This window comes from Otolemur garnettii, unplaced genomic scaffold (assembly GCF_000181295.1).
Source record: "Otolemur garnettii isolate 467f Iridium unplaced genomic scaffold, OtoGar3 scaffold00146, whole genome shotgun sequence".
NCBI lineage: Eukaryota > Metazoa > Chordata > Mammalia > Primates > Galagidae > Otolemur > Otolemur garnettii.
This window is the reverse complement of record NW_003852541.1, coordinates 842,982-856,610: the sequence shown is the minus strand read 5'-3', so window position 1 is coordinate 856,610 and position 13,629 is coordinate 842,982. Positions and strand designations below refer to the sequence as shown.

Below are 13,629 nucleotides of genomic sequence, written 5' to 3'. Positions count from 1 at the left end.
AAAAAAAAATAGAAAGAAATAACAAAGATTAGAGCAAAAATAAATGTAATTATGATTTAAAAAAATTATGAAGAACAATGTAATGAGAAGTTGGTTCTTTGAAAAGTTAAGAAAAATTATCAAACTTTTGGATCAATTAAGAAAAAAAAGAGAAGACCCAAATAAACAAAATCAGAAATGAAAAGGAAGACATAACAACTAAGACCACAGAAATACCAAAAATCATTAAAGACTGTTAAGAACAATTATGAACCAACAAATTAGAAAACTTAGAAGAAACAGATAAATTTCTGGACACATACAACCTATGAAGAAATAGACAACCTCAATAAGCTAATAATGAGTGACAGGTCAAAATCATAATAAAAAGTTTTCTATCAAAGGAAAGCTCAGGGCATGTGGCTTCACTTATAAATTATACCAAAACTTTAAATAAGGACTAATACCAATTCTACTCAAAGTCTTCAAAAAATTGAAGAATAATTAATACTTCCAAACTCATTCTACAAGACCAGCTTTATCCTGATACCAGAAACAGACAAAGACAGAACAACAAAAAAGAAAACTACAGGCCAACATCACTAATGATTATTGATGTCAAAATGCTCAACAAAATACTGACAAACCGAATTGAACAATGCATTACAATGATCACTCACCATCATCAAGTGGGTTCATCCCAAAATGAAAGAATAGTTCAAAATATGCAATCAATAACATGATACATCACATTTGCAAAATCCAAACAAAAAACCATGTGATCATCTTGGTAGATGCAGAAAAAGCAGTCAATAAAATCTAACATCACTTTATGATAAAAGTCCTCATACAACTTGGTAGAGAAGGAACATACCTCAAAATAATAAAAGCTATACATGACAAATTCACAGCTAATAGTGTACCAAAGGGAGGAAAATTGAAACCCTTCTCTCTATGATCTGGAACAAGATGAGCATGCCTACTTTTGCCATTCTTATTCAACACAGTACTAGAAGTCCTAGCCACAGCAATTAGGCAAGAGAAAAAAATAAGAGAGCATCTGAATTGCAAAGGAAGAAGTCAAATTAGCCTGTTTTCAGACAACATGATTTTATATTTAGGAAAGCCTAAAAATTCCACCAAAAAACTGTTAGAACTAATAGATGAATTCATTAAGTTGTAGCATACAAAATCAACCTAAAAAAACTAGTAGCATTTGTACATGCCAACAGCAAACAATTTGAAAAAGAAATCAAGAAAGCAATCCCATTTATAATAGCTACAAAGAATATAAAATATCTAGGAAATAATTTCACCCAAGCAGTGAAAGATGTAAAGAAGGAAAACTATAAAACACTGATAAAAGAAATGGAAGAGGACACAAAAAAGTGGAAAGAATTTCCATGCTCAAGATTAGAAGAAGTAATATTATTAAAATGACAATACCATCCAGAGCAATTTAAGGATTCGATGCAATGTCTATCAAAATACCAACGGCATTCTATACAGAAATAGAAAAAAATCCTAAAATTTATATGGAACCCAAAAAGACCCTGAATAGCCCAAGCAAACATGAGCAAATAGGACAAAGTTGAAGGCATCACACTACCTGACTTCAAAATTTACTACAGAGCTGTAGCAGCCAACCAGCATGGTATTGGCCTAAAAACAGACACATGGACTGAAAGAACAGCATAGAGAATCTTGATATAAACTCACACATTTATAACCAACTTTACCTTCAATAAAGGCTCCAAGAACATACAATAGGGGAAATGACAGTCTCTTCTATAAATGGTGCTGGGAAAATTAAGATAACTATCTGCAGAAGAATGAAATTAGACCTCTAACTCTTACCAGACACAAAAACCAAATCAATCTGGATTAAAAGTTTAAATCTAAGACCTCAAATTATGATACTCCTAGGAGAAAACATTAGGGAAATGCACTGGGACACTGGTATGGGCAAAGTTATTTTTATATAAGACTGCTAAAGCACAGCAACCAAAGCAACAATAGAAAAATGGGATTACATCAAGCTAAAAACTTCTGCACAGCAAAGGAAATAATCAACAAAGTGAAGAGACAATCCACAGAATGGGAGAAAATTACTGCAAACTGCCCATCTGACAAGGGATGAATAAACAGAATATACAAGGAGTTCAAACAATTCAGAAGCAAAAATAAAACAAAATAAAATCCAATTAAAAATGGGTAAAATAAATATTGCTCAAAATAAGATATGCAAATGGCCAACTAATGATCAGAGAAATGCAAATCAGAACTCCAATGAGATAATTATCTCAGCCCAGTTAAAATAACTGTCATCAAAAAGACAGGCAATGACAGATGCCGGTGTGGATGTGGAGAAGGGGGATCCTCATACACTGTTGATAGGAATGTAATTTAGTACAATCACTATGGAGACTAGTATGCAAGTTCCTCAAAAACTTAAAATAAGACTACCATATGACTCAGCAATTCCACTACTAGCTACAGAGTATGTATCCAAAAAAAAGGAAAACAATGGACCACAAGATACCTGCACTCAGCACTATTCACAGTAACCAAAATACGGAATCAACCTAAGTGTCCAGCAAATGTAAATACACAAAATTAAATTTTATTCAGCTGTAAAAAAGAATGAAGTTCTATCATTTGCAGTGACATGGATGGAACTGGAAGTAATTATGTCAAGTGAAATAAGCCAAGCATAGAAAGACAAATATCACATGTTCTCACTTACACATGAGAGCTGAAAAAGCAGATTTCACAAAGATAGAAAGTAGATGGGTAGTTAGCAGAGGCTAGGAAAGAATAGGAGAGGGAGGGATGAAGAGAAGTTGATTAATGGGCCCAAATATACAGTTTGATAGAAGAAATGAGATCTAGTGTTAGCTAGATCAGTAGGGTGACTGTAGTTAATAATAATCTATTGTACTGTCCAAAATTGCTAGAAGAGAATAATTCAAATGAAGAAAAGACAAATATTTAAGGTGATGGATATCCCGAGTATACTAATTTGATCTTTACAAATTATATGAGTGTATTAACTTGTCGTAAATACCCTGAAACTAGGTGCATCAATATGCATTCTATTATGCATCAATAAAAAACTGCTTAAAAAAAAAAACAAAACAAGAGACCGAGGGAGGAAGATGCTACAGGAAAATATAACTAAATCTAATTATAAATAGAATGGTGTAACAACACATTAATATCATAGGTAAACAGAAGTGATTTGAAAATCTCAAATGCCAGCTCCTCTGAAATAGATCATCTATAAAACAGTTTCCCAAAGTGTGCCCTGCAGAAACCCAATCCCAGGAAATGCTTAGCACAACAAAAATAAAATGAAGTAATACTTAAGTATTAAAATTTGCAAATAAAAGTAAAAATGAAAATAAAATTTAAACTAAGTTAAACGAAATTAAAATTTTAAAATAAGTAAAATTTACATAAACTAAAACAAAAATTAAAGATTAAGTAATCAATTGAGACTGAGAAATGCTGTAGAACTTTCTCCTAGAGAAGCATATGCACTGGTGTATCAAAGACCTCGGTTAGTTCTACTATAATGATATCTGGTTACTTTCTTCAACCTAAGAATATTTATCAAATATGACCACAAAATACATATTTTCTGGAGACAGCTATGTGTGCCTGTGATACTGTAAATTATCACTCAGCAAACATTCCCTCCCCCCACCACCTCCTGGGACTCTACCCCTGCTCTGCCCCACTGATATTGGACTGGACAATAAGACCTGCTTCAGCCAATGGAACCCCAGCATATGTGGACTTAGCGCTTGAGCTCCAGAGTCTTGCATGAGAAGAACATACTTGGGTGGCCTCTTTCCTGTTCCTATGAGCTGGGTCCCAGAACAAACACATATGGAACAGATGACACCCACCATCCAGAAGTCAAACCACCAAGCTCTCCCCAAAGCAATCAAGCCACATTGAACCCAGGGGCAAGAGAATAAATGTTTACTGTGTGCCATTGGGTTTACAACTGCTTGTTACACAGCATTATTGTCACAATAGCTGACTAATACACTGCCCCCACAGAATTACTCTTATAAGGATCACTCTTTGAGACACAAATGAGCACAGTAAAACCTTCTTAGGAGGAAACTTTCTTAGACGGTGTTGGGAAAGAATGACTGGCACATGTCAAGAGCGCAAGATGCATTCAGCAGACACATGTCCTAAAATGAAGGGTCCTGGAAATGACATGGGCTTTTCACAGTGAGGAGGTAGGAGCTAAGGAAAAGTTAAGCAACCCAATGTGAAAAGACAGGGACAAGATATGAACAGGCCAATCATGGAAGAGAAGACCTACATAGTCAATAATCATAGGAAAATGTGTTTAATCTCACCAGCAATCAGGGAGATGCAAAATGACTTGAGCTCCACTCTCATGTGCACTTGAGTGCAGACACGAGAAGTGTGATGGCTCCAGAGGTGTGGAGCAGCACAGTGTGACACCCCCTCCCCCTGATAAACCGGCAATGGGTAGAGAAAAAGGAGGCTGAGCACGCTCTCCATCCCGGCCAGGCATCACAGACTGGTCAGGAATGCTCATGAGACCCTGCTCAGAACAGCAGAGTCTCAGGACAAAACCCCCTAAGACTCCCACAGCAAGGAAATATGTAAGTCATCCAGGGCACATGTGGACCAATCACCAAAGCAAAGCTGGGAATACGAACCAAATTTCAAAAGGCTACATGATGTCAGTGGTATTAATTTTCAAAACAAGCTTACCAACAGAACATATTGACTACAGACACTATATACATGTGTGTCTACCTCAATTATGATTTACATATTATATTTTTTAAACATAAAATGGGGATGTTCCACACCAAATTCAACATAAAGGTTACTTCTAGGTAGGTGGTGGGTGGGAGCAGTAGAACATAAGAGGGGGTTAGGCTTCATCAGAACCTACCACAGTGTATTTCTCTAAGGCCGTAGTTCTCAACCTTCCTAACACCACGACCCTTTAATACAGTTCCTTTGGGTCAAGACCCATAGGTTGAGAACCGCTCCTCTAAGGGGATCCCAAACATATATGGGAAAAATTAATGTTGGTTATGCCTAGAGGCCAGGCATTGAGCTGGACTGGGCTCTGTTATGGCAAAGCAGAAGCCCTGAGTTTCAGTGGCTCAGCCCACATGTTTCCACTCACCACCCACTGGCCCAGACCAATCACATGTCCCCAGACTAATGACAAGGGGGACTGAGGAAGGAAGGAAATGCTGGATTATTTCATGAGCACTACCTTGGCTTTGTTGCACGGGCACCCAGGCTTGTTATTCTACATTCTGTATTTTTCTGAATAGGTTAAGATTCATAATTAAACTGAAGACAGAGGAAACAAAATCACCTTCTGTCCCTAACAAAAAGGATAGGATTCAACCAAGTGACTGTAAGAGAAAACCTGAGATCCATCCCACCCGCAATACTCCAGAGATTGCCCCTGACTGAGGGTCCTGCTCAAGGTCAAATGTGCTGGTGAGACAGTGGGGTTGGCACAGCTCTAATGCTACCCTGGATCAGGAATGTGGGGCTACACCCTCTACTTCAAAACCACTGTGCCCAGCAGCCTTGCCCAGCATTAGGCAGCAGGAAGTCCTGGAGGCCACAAGTAGAGAGGCAGGGCATGGGAAGGAGGGCATGGGATGGTGGGCCATAATCAGCTTCCTCTCTGAGTCCCATCACTCCCAGACCTCTCTTGCTCTAGCATCAAAGCCAACTCTGTGCTCCTAGATTCCACAGCCTCTCCCAGAATGACCTCATAAAATAAAGGGTCCCAGCAGTATTTCCCAAAACCACACTACCGTTCATCGATCCATCCATTCATCCATCTGTACATTCATCTGCTCCCATGGGAGGGGCATGAGGAAGAGCCTGGCTCTGTGTATTTCAAATCCTCACTACTACCCTGGGCTTTCCTGGGCTTTCTTACTCCCCTTCCCACCCCCAGCCTATTACACTGATTGAAAGGGGCCTGAGACTGAGCAGAAGAGCCCCACCACCACCACAAGAAGGAAGGGGCAGAGCATTGAATCACCACCGAAGCCAGGAGGGAAGCTCTGCTGGCATGGGAACCAGCAACCTCAGGACAATTAAAAATGCATTCAGCTTGGGTCTCAGAGGGCCATTTCTAGAATGTAAATACCATACCTGTCATTAAAAATGTATTTATTGTGATTACACAGGGGAATTCTTAGGAGGCTCATTGAGCATTCAGTAAGCGTGTCTTTAATAACCCCATTTAATACGTGCTCCCCCAACACAGTGCACCATAAACCTCCCACCCACTGGTGCCTCACACGTATACAAAGGGTTGGCGGCATCCAGAAGATAGACCAGTGGCATCTGTCAGCCTCTAGAAGCCAGCCACCCCAGGAGAGAGCAAGCACAAGAGTAGATAATGTTCAAAAGAGGAAATGTGATTAGTAACTAACAGGGAAAACTGTCCCTCCTCACTGGGAAACAAAAGGATGCAAATTAAAACAACAGTGCAGTCCCCTAGGCCACCCCCCCCCCACTCATGTTAAATCAGCAAGTTTTAGGGAAGTTGTAAGACTAAAAGCAGCCAGAATACAGGGCACATTCCTCCTGAAAAAGAATTTGAGCCTCCAGCAGACCAGCTGTGAGTCTCTCACACTCTGCCCCTCCATAACAGGACAGGGAGCACAGTGAGGAAAGCTGCAGGCCTAACTTCCGCAGCAGCCTAATCACAGGATGGCTAAGTATCAGAGTGCGCCAACTCGGGACGCCAGGTCACAGCCACAAAAGAAATGGTGCAGACCGAGCTTCTACGCAGAACTAGAAACATACTTTATATGTGAAAAAAAAATCATACAAAACTTTGTCCCATGTCTTAATCTATATAAATATGTCAGCAAAAAGAGATAACATTAACTAAGAAAGTAAACATACCCACAGGTAGGGATGTGGGTGAACTTTCTTGAAATGACTAATGTTTTTGCATGTATTTTTAATAAAGGCAAAGAAACGTCTGGTATAGAGACAGTGATGAGAAAGAAACATGGGAAATTTAAATCTGTTGAATTGCTTTGGAGAAAGACTAAATTTAGACCATGTACAGATCTAGGGATGTCTCCTCTCTCCTCATTTTGTCCTTGGCCTTCCCCCTCAGGAGTATTTCATTCCCAAGTTACAGCAATGCAGCCTGAGGCCCTCAGGGGAGGAGCCCCACCCTGGGAGCATCACCGGAGTCAGTGGTTTGGCCCTTAGCTTCCCACCTGCTTCTGAAGAATCCTGTCCTTGGCCCCACACTGTGGGGGTGGTAGAGGTTGGGGTAGGGTGGGACAGACACCCACCACTCCCACGAGAACCCACAGCCAATGCAAGCTGCACCCAGCAGCTGTCAGTGTGGGTGCAGACTGTGCTAGGAAGGACCAGTCCCTTTTCAGACAACTTAGGATATTCTCATTTCCCCCGTTTCCAGAGGCTGCACTGAGTGGAGGAGACCAAAGATTCTGGAACTCTCTGAGGGAGGTGTTCAGGGATGTATCAATGAGTGCTCACAGAGCGCTAGTACCCCCAGTGCTTGACTCACTTGGCAAACGAGGGGACTGAGGAAGTCTGCGTGGAGGACCAGCCTTACCTACCCACAAGGTAGCCAGGGGAGCCATTTTGGGCCAACTACCTAGCAGGGAGGCCCTCCCCTGAAAACAGCCCTGGAACACAACTCTCGAGGAGCAGTGAGGAGGCTTCCCTGGACCTGTGGAGCTCACACTACATCCTGCTCTTTTGGAGGATGAGCTGCCTTGCTCCACACTGCAATAAAACGATCTTTTGAAAGCGCCTTCCAGCACATACAGTAATGATGGGGGTCATTGCAGGAAAACACCTGTCCTCTATGTAGGGATGTGACCCACCGCTGCCCCCATCTTCTGGTGATGACAATGGAACTGGAGGAGGCTGGTAGACCTGAGAGGCAGAGGGACCTGGCAAGGGAAGGCACCTCCACAGGGGTTACAGGGGGGGCAAGGAAAACTCTGGAGAGTGAATGTCTTAATCTCTAATCTTAGCCTCATTAGCACCATAGGTGAGTAGGCCAGCAGGCTCCTGGTGACACTATTCTTTACCTCACAAAGAAAGCACCCAACTCAAGGCACCATTTCAGTGACTTCCCAAAGTGTCACAGAAATCCCTCAGTTGGACCCAACAGACTGAATCATCAAACCCCTTTGCTATAAGCAAAGCCAAAAACCAAAAATAAATCAACTAAAGGTTCTGATCAGCAAGTATGTGTTGGGGTTTTAGAAAAATGAATTAACTATTACTTGGGAACACATGTTGGAAACCAAAATGGGTTTGCACCCTGAGAATATGGAGGTGGCAATCAGTGCACGCAAGAGACGGAATTCTACGAGAGAAAAGCTCTGAAACCACAGCCCGAGAGGCTGGGAACTGACGGCCCCCTTCCTGGGTGAGCAGATGTAAACCCTGAGGACGATAATGACCAGAATGGCTTCTCCAGGCCTCCTCCTCTCTCATCTCATTTGGCACATCAAAGGGACGGTCTAACGTGCTTGAGCTGAATTCACATTCTACGCATAAAGAGATGTCTGCCGTCCTCAGTGGGTTATTTATTTACCAAGCTCTTCTTTAGCCCAGAAGAAAGAAAACCATCCAAACAATGAGGATAATCAGAGCCTCTGGTGGACTCGGGGAGCTGCGTGTGAAGTTCAGAGCACAAGCAAAGGGAAATTGTGCACTGACCTGGATTCACAACACAAACCCTCCTCCTCTCGGGAGAAAAAAAGAAAGGAAAAAAAAGAAAAGAAAAGAGAGCAAAGACACTTTCTGAGCAGTTGTCTGTTTTCCAGAGCTGTTTGTACCCACTGCCGAAATTCTTAATCGGCTTTCAATGTTTCCTTTATGCATTTTCTAGCCAAAGAAAAGCTATGAGGCCACCAACTCACAGGGGCCATGTCAGCCGGGCACTTGGATCTCGATCCTCAGCTGAGAGCCTCGAAGAGGTGCATGCAGAGAAAAGCCCACCCTCGGGATGACTTACCGCCACAGAGAACTTTCCAGAACCTTCCCCATGTCTGCATGGTAGTACTTCGTCAGGATCAAGATCACCTGTGGTGTAAACAGAAAGAAAAAAGCAGAAATCAGTGGGTTTCAGGTTCTCAAAGAGAGATGGGATGACATCACTCCCTGCCAGGATTTGGTGTCTCCCAAATTCAGCCACCCAGGGCTATTTCTCATTCGGGGGTCACTGGAGGCTCCAGATCACAAAGACTCGGGCTCATTTGTCTCTGCTCTGAAAACTTGCTTGCTTTTCCTGCTCAGAATGAATCCGGGGACATCTCAATCCTCTGAAATCCACCCAGCAGTAGCCTCAGATGATCACAAACTGTGGCAGAGTTTGGTGGTGATCCCAGTGTGAGTGCCCAGCACATTGGCAAGGTGGGCTCTGGTCTCCATTGTCGCCTTACCGAGTCCCCCAAACCAGCTGGAAATAGCTGCCGTGGCTGCCGCCCAAGACCAGAGCAGGCCCCTGCAGTCTGTCTGTCATTACTCATCATGGAGTGGTGGCTGATGGCAGAGCAATGACAGTGGGTGGGGATGGGAGGGGGAACACCGCCAGGGCTGGCACACCCACTGCTGTGCCTCCCCCACCACACACAGCAGGCCCCACCTCACAAGGATGTCTGCGCTTCAGGCCTGGGCAGAAAATGCAAGTGTTTATAAAAATGAAAATAAATGTGCTTAAAAGCTACCCAAATGTTCTTCAAAACAATATTATAAACATAAAGAAACAAAAAGGAAATGAAGATTCACCAGCCATGGTGGGAAAAGGACATTTATCCCCAGTTATTGCACCAGCCACTGTGTTCTCATGAGTACATCAAATTTCACTTCCCCACTGACAGTCCCTGTTAGCTGTTCCCAACACTCCAGACACCAGGGGACCCCCGGGAGGTAGAATGGGAACAGCCTCGAGTTGCCAGCATAGCTGTTAGCCTGGTTAGTTCGGGGTCACCACACTGGCCATTGCCAGTGTATTCTCCTCCCAGAGATCAGAGCTTTCTCCGTGAGGTCCTCATGGGCGTCATGTCCGTAGCCAGCAGCTTTGCTGTGATCAACTGTCTTTCTTTCCCTAGTGATTAGAGCAGTGAAGAGAGGAGGGGGGACATCCCCAGAGATGGGACAGTATGCATCTTAGAGGCAGGGAGGATTTTAAAAAACAATCTGAGGCCTTGTCCATTGAGGAGAGAGTGGTTGCGCCTTGCCTGGGAACAAAGCGTTTTTTCCCTCCCTCCAGCTTACCGCCTGCCCACATTGGAGGCAGCACCCTCTGAGGAGGGAGGAGGCTGACAGGGTGTTGATTTCAACATATTTATATTTTATGTGGTCTCACTCTTCACACAGAGGATTTTTGAAGCCAGAGTGTGGCAGCTAGAAGGGACCTCAAAATCTGTTTGATCAGGCCCCATCCAGGATGAGCTCGAGGGTGGGGGGACTCACTGGAGGGCAGGGGGCTCGCCCTCAGGAAGGGAGCTCAACCTGAGAGCACGGGGGCTCATGGGGAGTGGGGCCTCTCCCAGACAGCGGAGGGCTCACTTGAGGGCAGGGGGCTCACTCAGAGGGTGGGAGACTCACCTTGGCGGCAGGGAGCCTCACTGGAAGGGGGGCTCACCCCTAGAGGGGAGGGGTCACCCAGAGGACATAGGGGGCTCACCCCGAGGGAGGGGGCTCCCCTGACAGGGCACCTTCCTGCCCTTCTGGAAGGCTGAGCTCCATCTCCTGGGGGCTCCTGCCCGCACATCCAATCAGCAGGAGTCTCCCCTACTGCTCATGGCAGGGGAGAAGCCCCACCAGAGCCTTGCCCCCGTTCTAACCCCAGCTTTTCTGAGCCTTTGCACAAGGTCCTCCTCATCCTGGGACGCTCCTCCCAACCCCAGCCCTATTTCCTCAGTTAACCCCTGCTCAGCCTCCAGAACTCAGCCCATGCACACTGCCTCCAAGAAGCTTCCCAGAGCCCCCACCCTGGGCTCAACGCCCCCTCTGTAATTCCCCCAGACCGGAGAATTCTCCTGCCCCCACACAGCTTCCAGGGTCTGTTTTCACCACTGGAGGACGAGGCCTTCACAGGTGGGTCCTTGTTTTGTCTTCTGTCCCAGTGCTGGGTGCAGCCTTTGCCGTATAACAAGCACTCAAGCCACTCACTGCAAGAATTCCTGGAGGCTTCCAAAGGGACCACCACACAATGAGGTTGCACAGGGGCCCCTCCACCCTCACCCCCACCACCACCATGCTCTGGCCTCCATTCACAAGTCACCCCCCTTCCATTGAGAAGACACCCCCAAGTCTTCCTGCTGGGAAGAGAGTCTCTACCATAACGAGCTAAGCTACATGGGGCTTGGGATACTATGGGGCTGTCCTTGCCCAGGGCCAAAACAAGAAGGTCGGCCAAGAAGGGCTGTGCTCGAGCAGCCAGATAGCAAGGCAGCCCTCAGTCCCTTACTCTGCAGATGGCAGCTACAAAGACCCCATTTGGGGTGAGACTACCCAGGTTCCGTGCCCGACTCTGCACTCACTAGCAGACCCTGCAACCTGATGTGCCTCAGCTTCTTGGAGTGTGATGATGTGACAGTTAAGACTGGCCACTCAGTATCCAGCAAGAAGTGTCTCTATGCCATAGCCAGAGGAAGCACCCTAGTGAGGACACCCACGGCTGGCACTGTGCTGGGCGCTGTGCCGTGCAGTCACCCACACCGACTGCCACAAAGCCCAGGGAGCCCTGCGAGGTAGTATCCCTGTTTTACAGATGAAGTAACTAAAGCAGAAAGCGCTTATTTTGCCAAAAACTACACATTCAGTAAGTGGCAGAGCTGGAATTTGATCCCAAGCAATTTGACTTCAAGCTCGGGGTCTCCACTGCCAAGTTGAAAGCCTATGTTTTCAGAAGAAACTTCTATTAAAAGTGGTTTCAAAGAACTAAAAATTATGACATGGCCTTCTGGGTCCTCAGCTAACAGCTTTGGAAATGAAATACCCCAGGAACAATTTTCCCATTCGCTGGCCTGTTACCATAGCTTTGGGCACTTTGATCTGAGTGGGGAAAACACAAGGAATGTTAGTCAGGGCTGCAAGGTCCTGCTGATGCCAAGAGTGTCTTCCCACCCAGAGGCCCCCTGAGCCCACAGCCCACAGGAACCCTCCCCAGAGGGCTGAGAACATTGAGGTGGAAAACAAGGAAGTAAGAGCTACCACTGCCCACAGGACAGGCCGCAGAGGTCACTCCAGCCCCTCTGGACTCACATGTCACCTGTATCTCATCTTCTCACTTCAGGTCCTCCTGGCCTGCGGATGCAAATGAAAGGGTCTGTCCCCATTTTACCAACATGGGAAATGGGCTCCTGGGGGAGCTTGGGTGCTGGGCATCGACTCTGTGCAAACTCGGCACGTTCTCAGGGTCCAACCTTGACTCAGTCCAGCCCAACAGGGAGGGCCCTGTGTCACTGCTGGGGAAACTGAGGCACAGAGCTACTGTGTGACCCGCTTGGCACTGCACATAGCGGAGCTAGAAGCTCTTGTGCCCAGGTCCAGGGCATTGATGGGTTGACCTTCTGCTGCTCCCTGACCCTCGCTGATGTCTGCCTTCCGGGCACGTGGCACGCAGGTGCTCAGCTTCTGTGCATGTGCCAACTACAGGTGCAGCCCAGCAGCCGCCCACCCTGAAAGGCCAACCCAGGATGCCAGCCAAAGAGGCCAGACCCCAAACTCCCCAACCCCACCACCCCTGAGGGTGCTGAGCTATTGGCTCCAATGGAGCCTGGGACTCAGTCCACTTTGCCCCAGATCCCCAGAGTTTAGCATGCAGAGGAATGTTGATCAATCTTAGCTGAGTGAATGAATGAGTGTGTAAGTAAACCCCAGAGCAAATGAATGAGCAGCTGATGCAGAGAAGACACAGACAGAACCTGCCCTTCCCACCCCATCCCAGCCAACTCCTGATGTCTGGGCATTCTCTGCAGAGCCGTAAACCTGGGCTGCCCACTCCTTTGACACCCTAACGGTGAGGAACATACCCTGTTCTAGAGACCCACAGCTCTCACACCATCAACCCTCCCTCAGGGGAGGCCCATCCCCCCTAGCCGAGTGAGGACTGGGAGGAAGCCAGAGTCAGACTCACAGCAGAGCTCCAGGGACATGGACAGCTTCATTTAACACTTGGCAAACAGGGAAAGTAAGGATCAGAGCAGGAAGGGGCTTCAGTGGGAACACATCCTGGTCCCCACCCAGGGCTTAGCCCTGTACCCACAGCCTCTGGATTTATTTCAGGAAAGCCCCCCACCCCCAAGAGGGGCAGCTGAGGGCGCTGCCTCTGAGAAGCAAGAGTAACCCTGCAGTCTGCGCTCATACAGAGACTCTCAAGCATGCAGTCAGGCCCCCACCTCAGTCGCCACAGCCACGCCTGCCCCAGGGTACAATTCAATGCCAGGTTCACATGGATGTGTGGGAGGCTGGTCTACCCTTGATGAGCTGTCAAGCTCCTGAAAGGGGCTGATGGTAATAGCTCTGTAGTAGGAGGAAGCCACAGCCAGCCAGCCCCAGCTGAGGGCCCTCAGGGGCATAAGGGGGCTGACA

General features: G+C 46.2%; 1 protein-coding gene across 1 annotated transcript in view; it reads right to left on the bottom strand.

Annotated features, from left to right (window-relative positions):
- SORCS2 (sortilin related VPS10 domain containing receptor 2) overlaps positions 1–13,629 on the bottom strand; it is a gene marked incomplete at its 5' end in the record, with an annotated part of 551,249 nt that overhangs the window by 334,173 nt on the left and 203,447 nt on the right. The window contains one exon of the mRNA XM_012810961.1: positions 9,044–9,111. Within this exon, the coding sequence (XP_012666415.1) occupies positions 9,044–9,111 (68 nt within the window). The remainder of the gene's footprint in view (positions 1–9,043; positions 9,112–13,629) is intronic.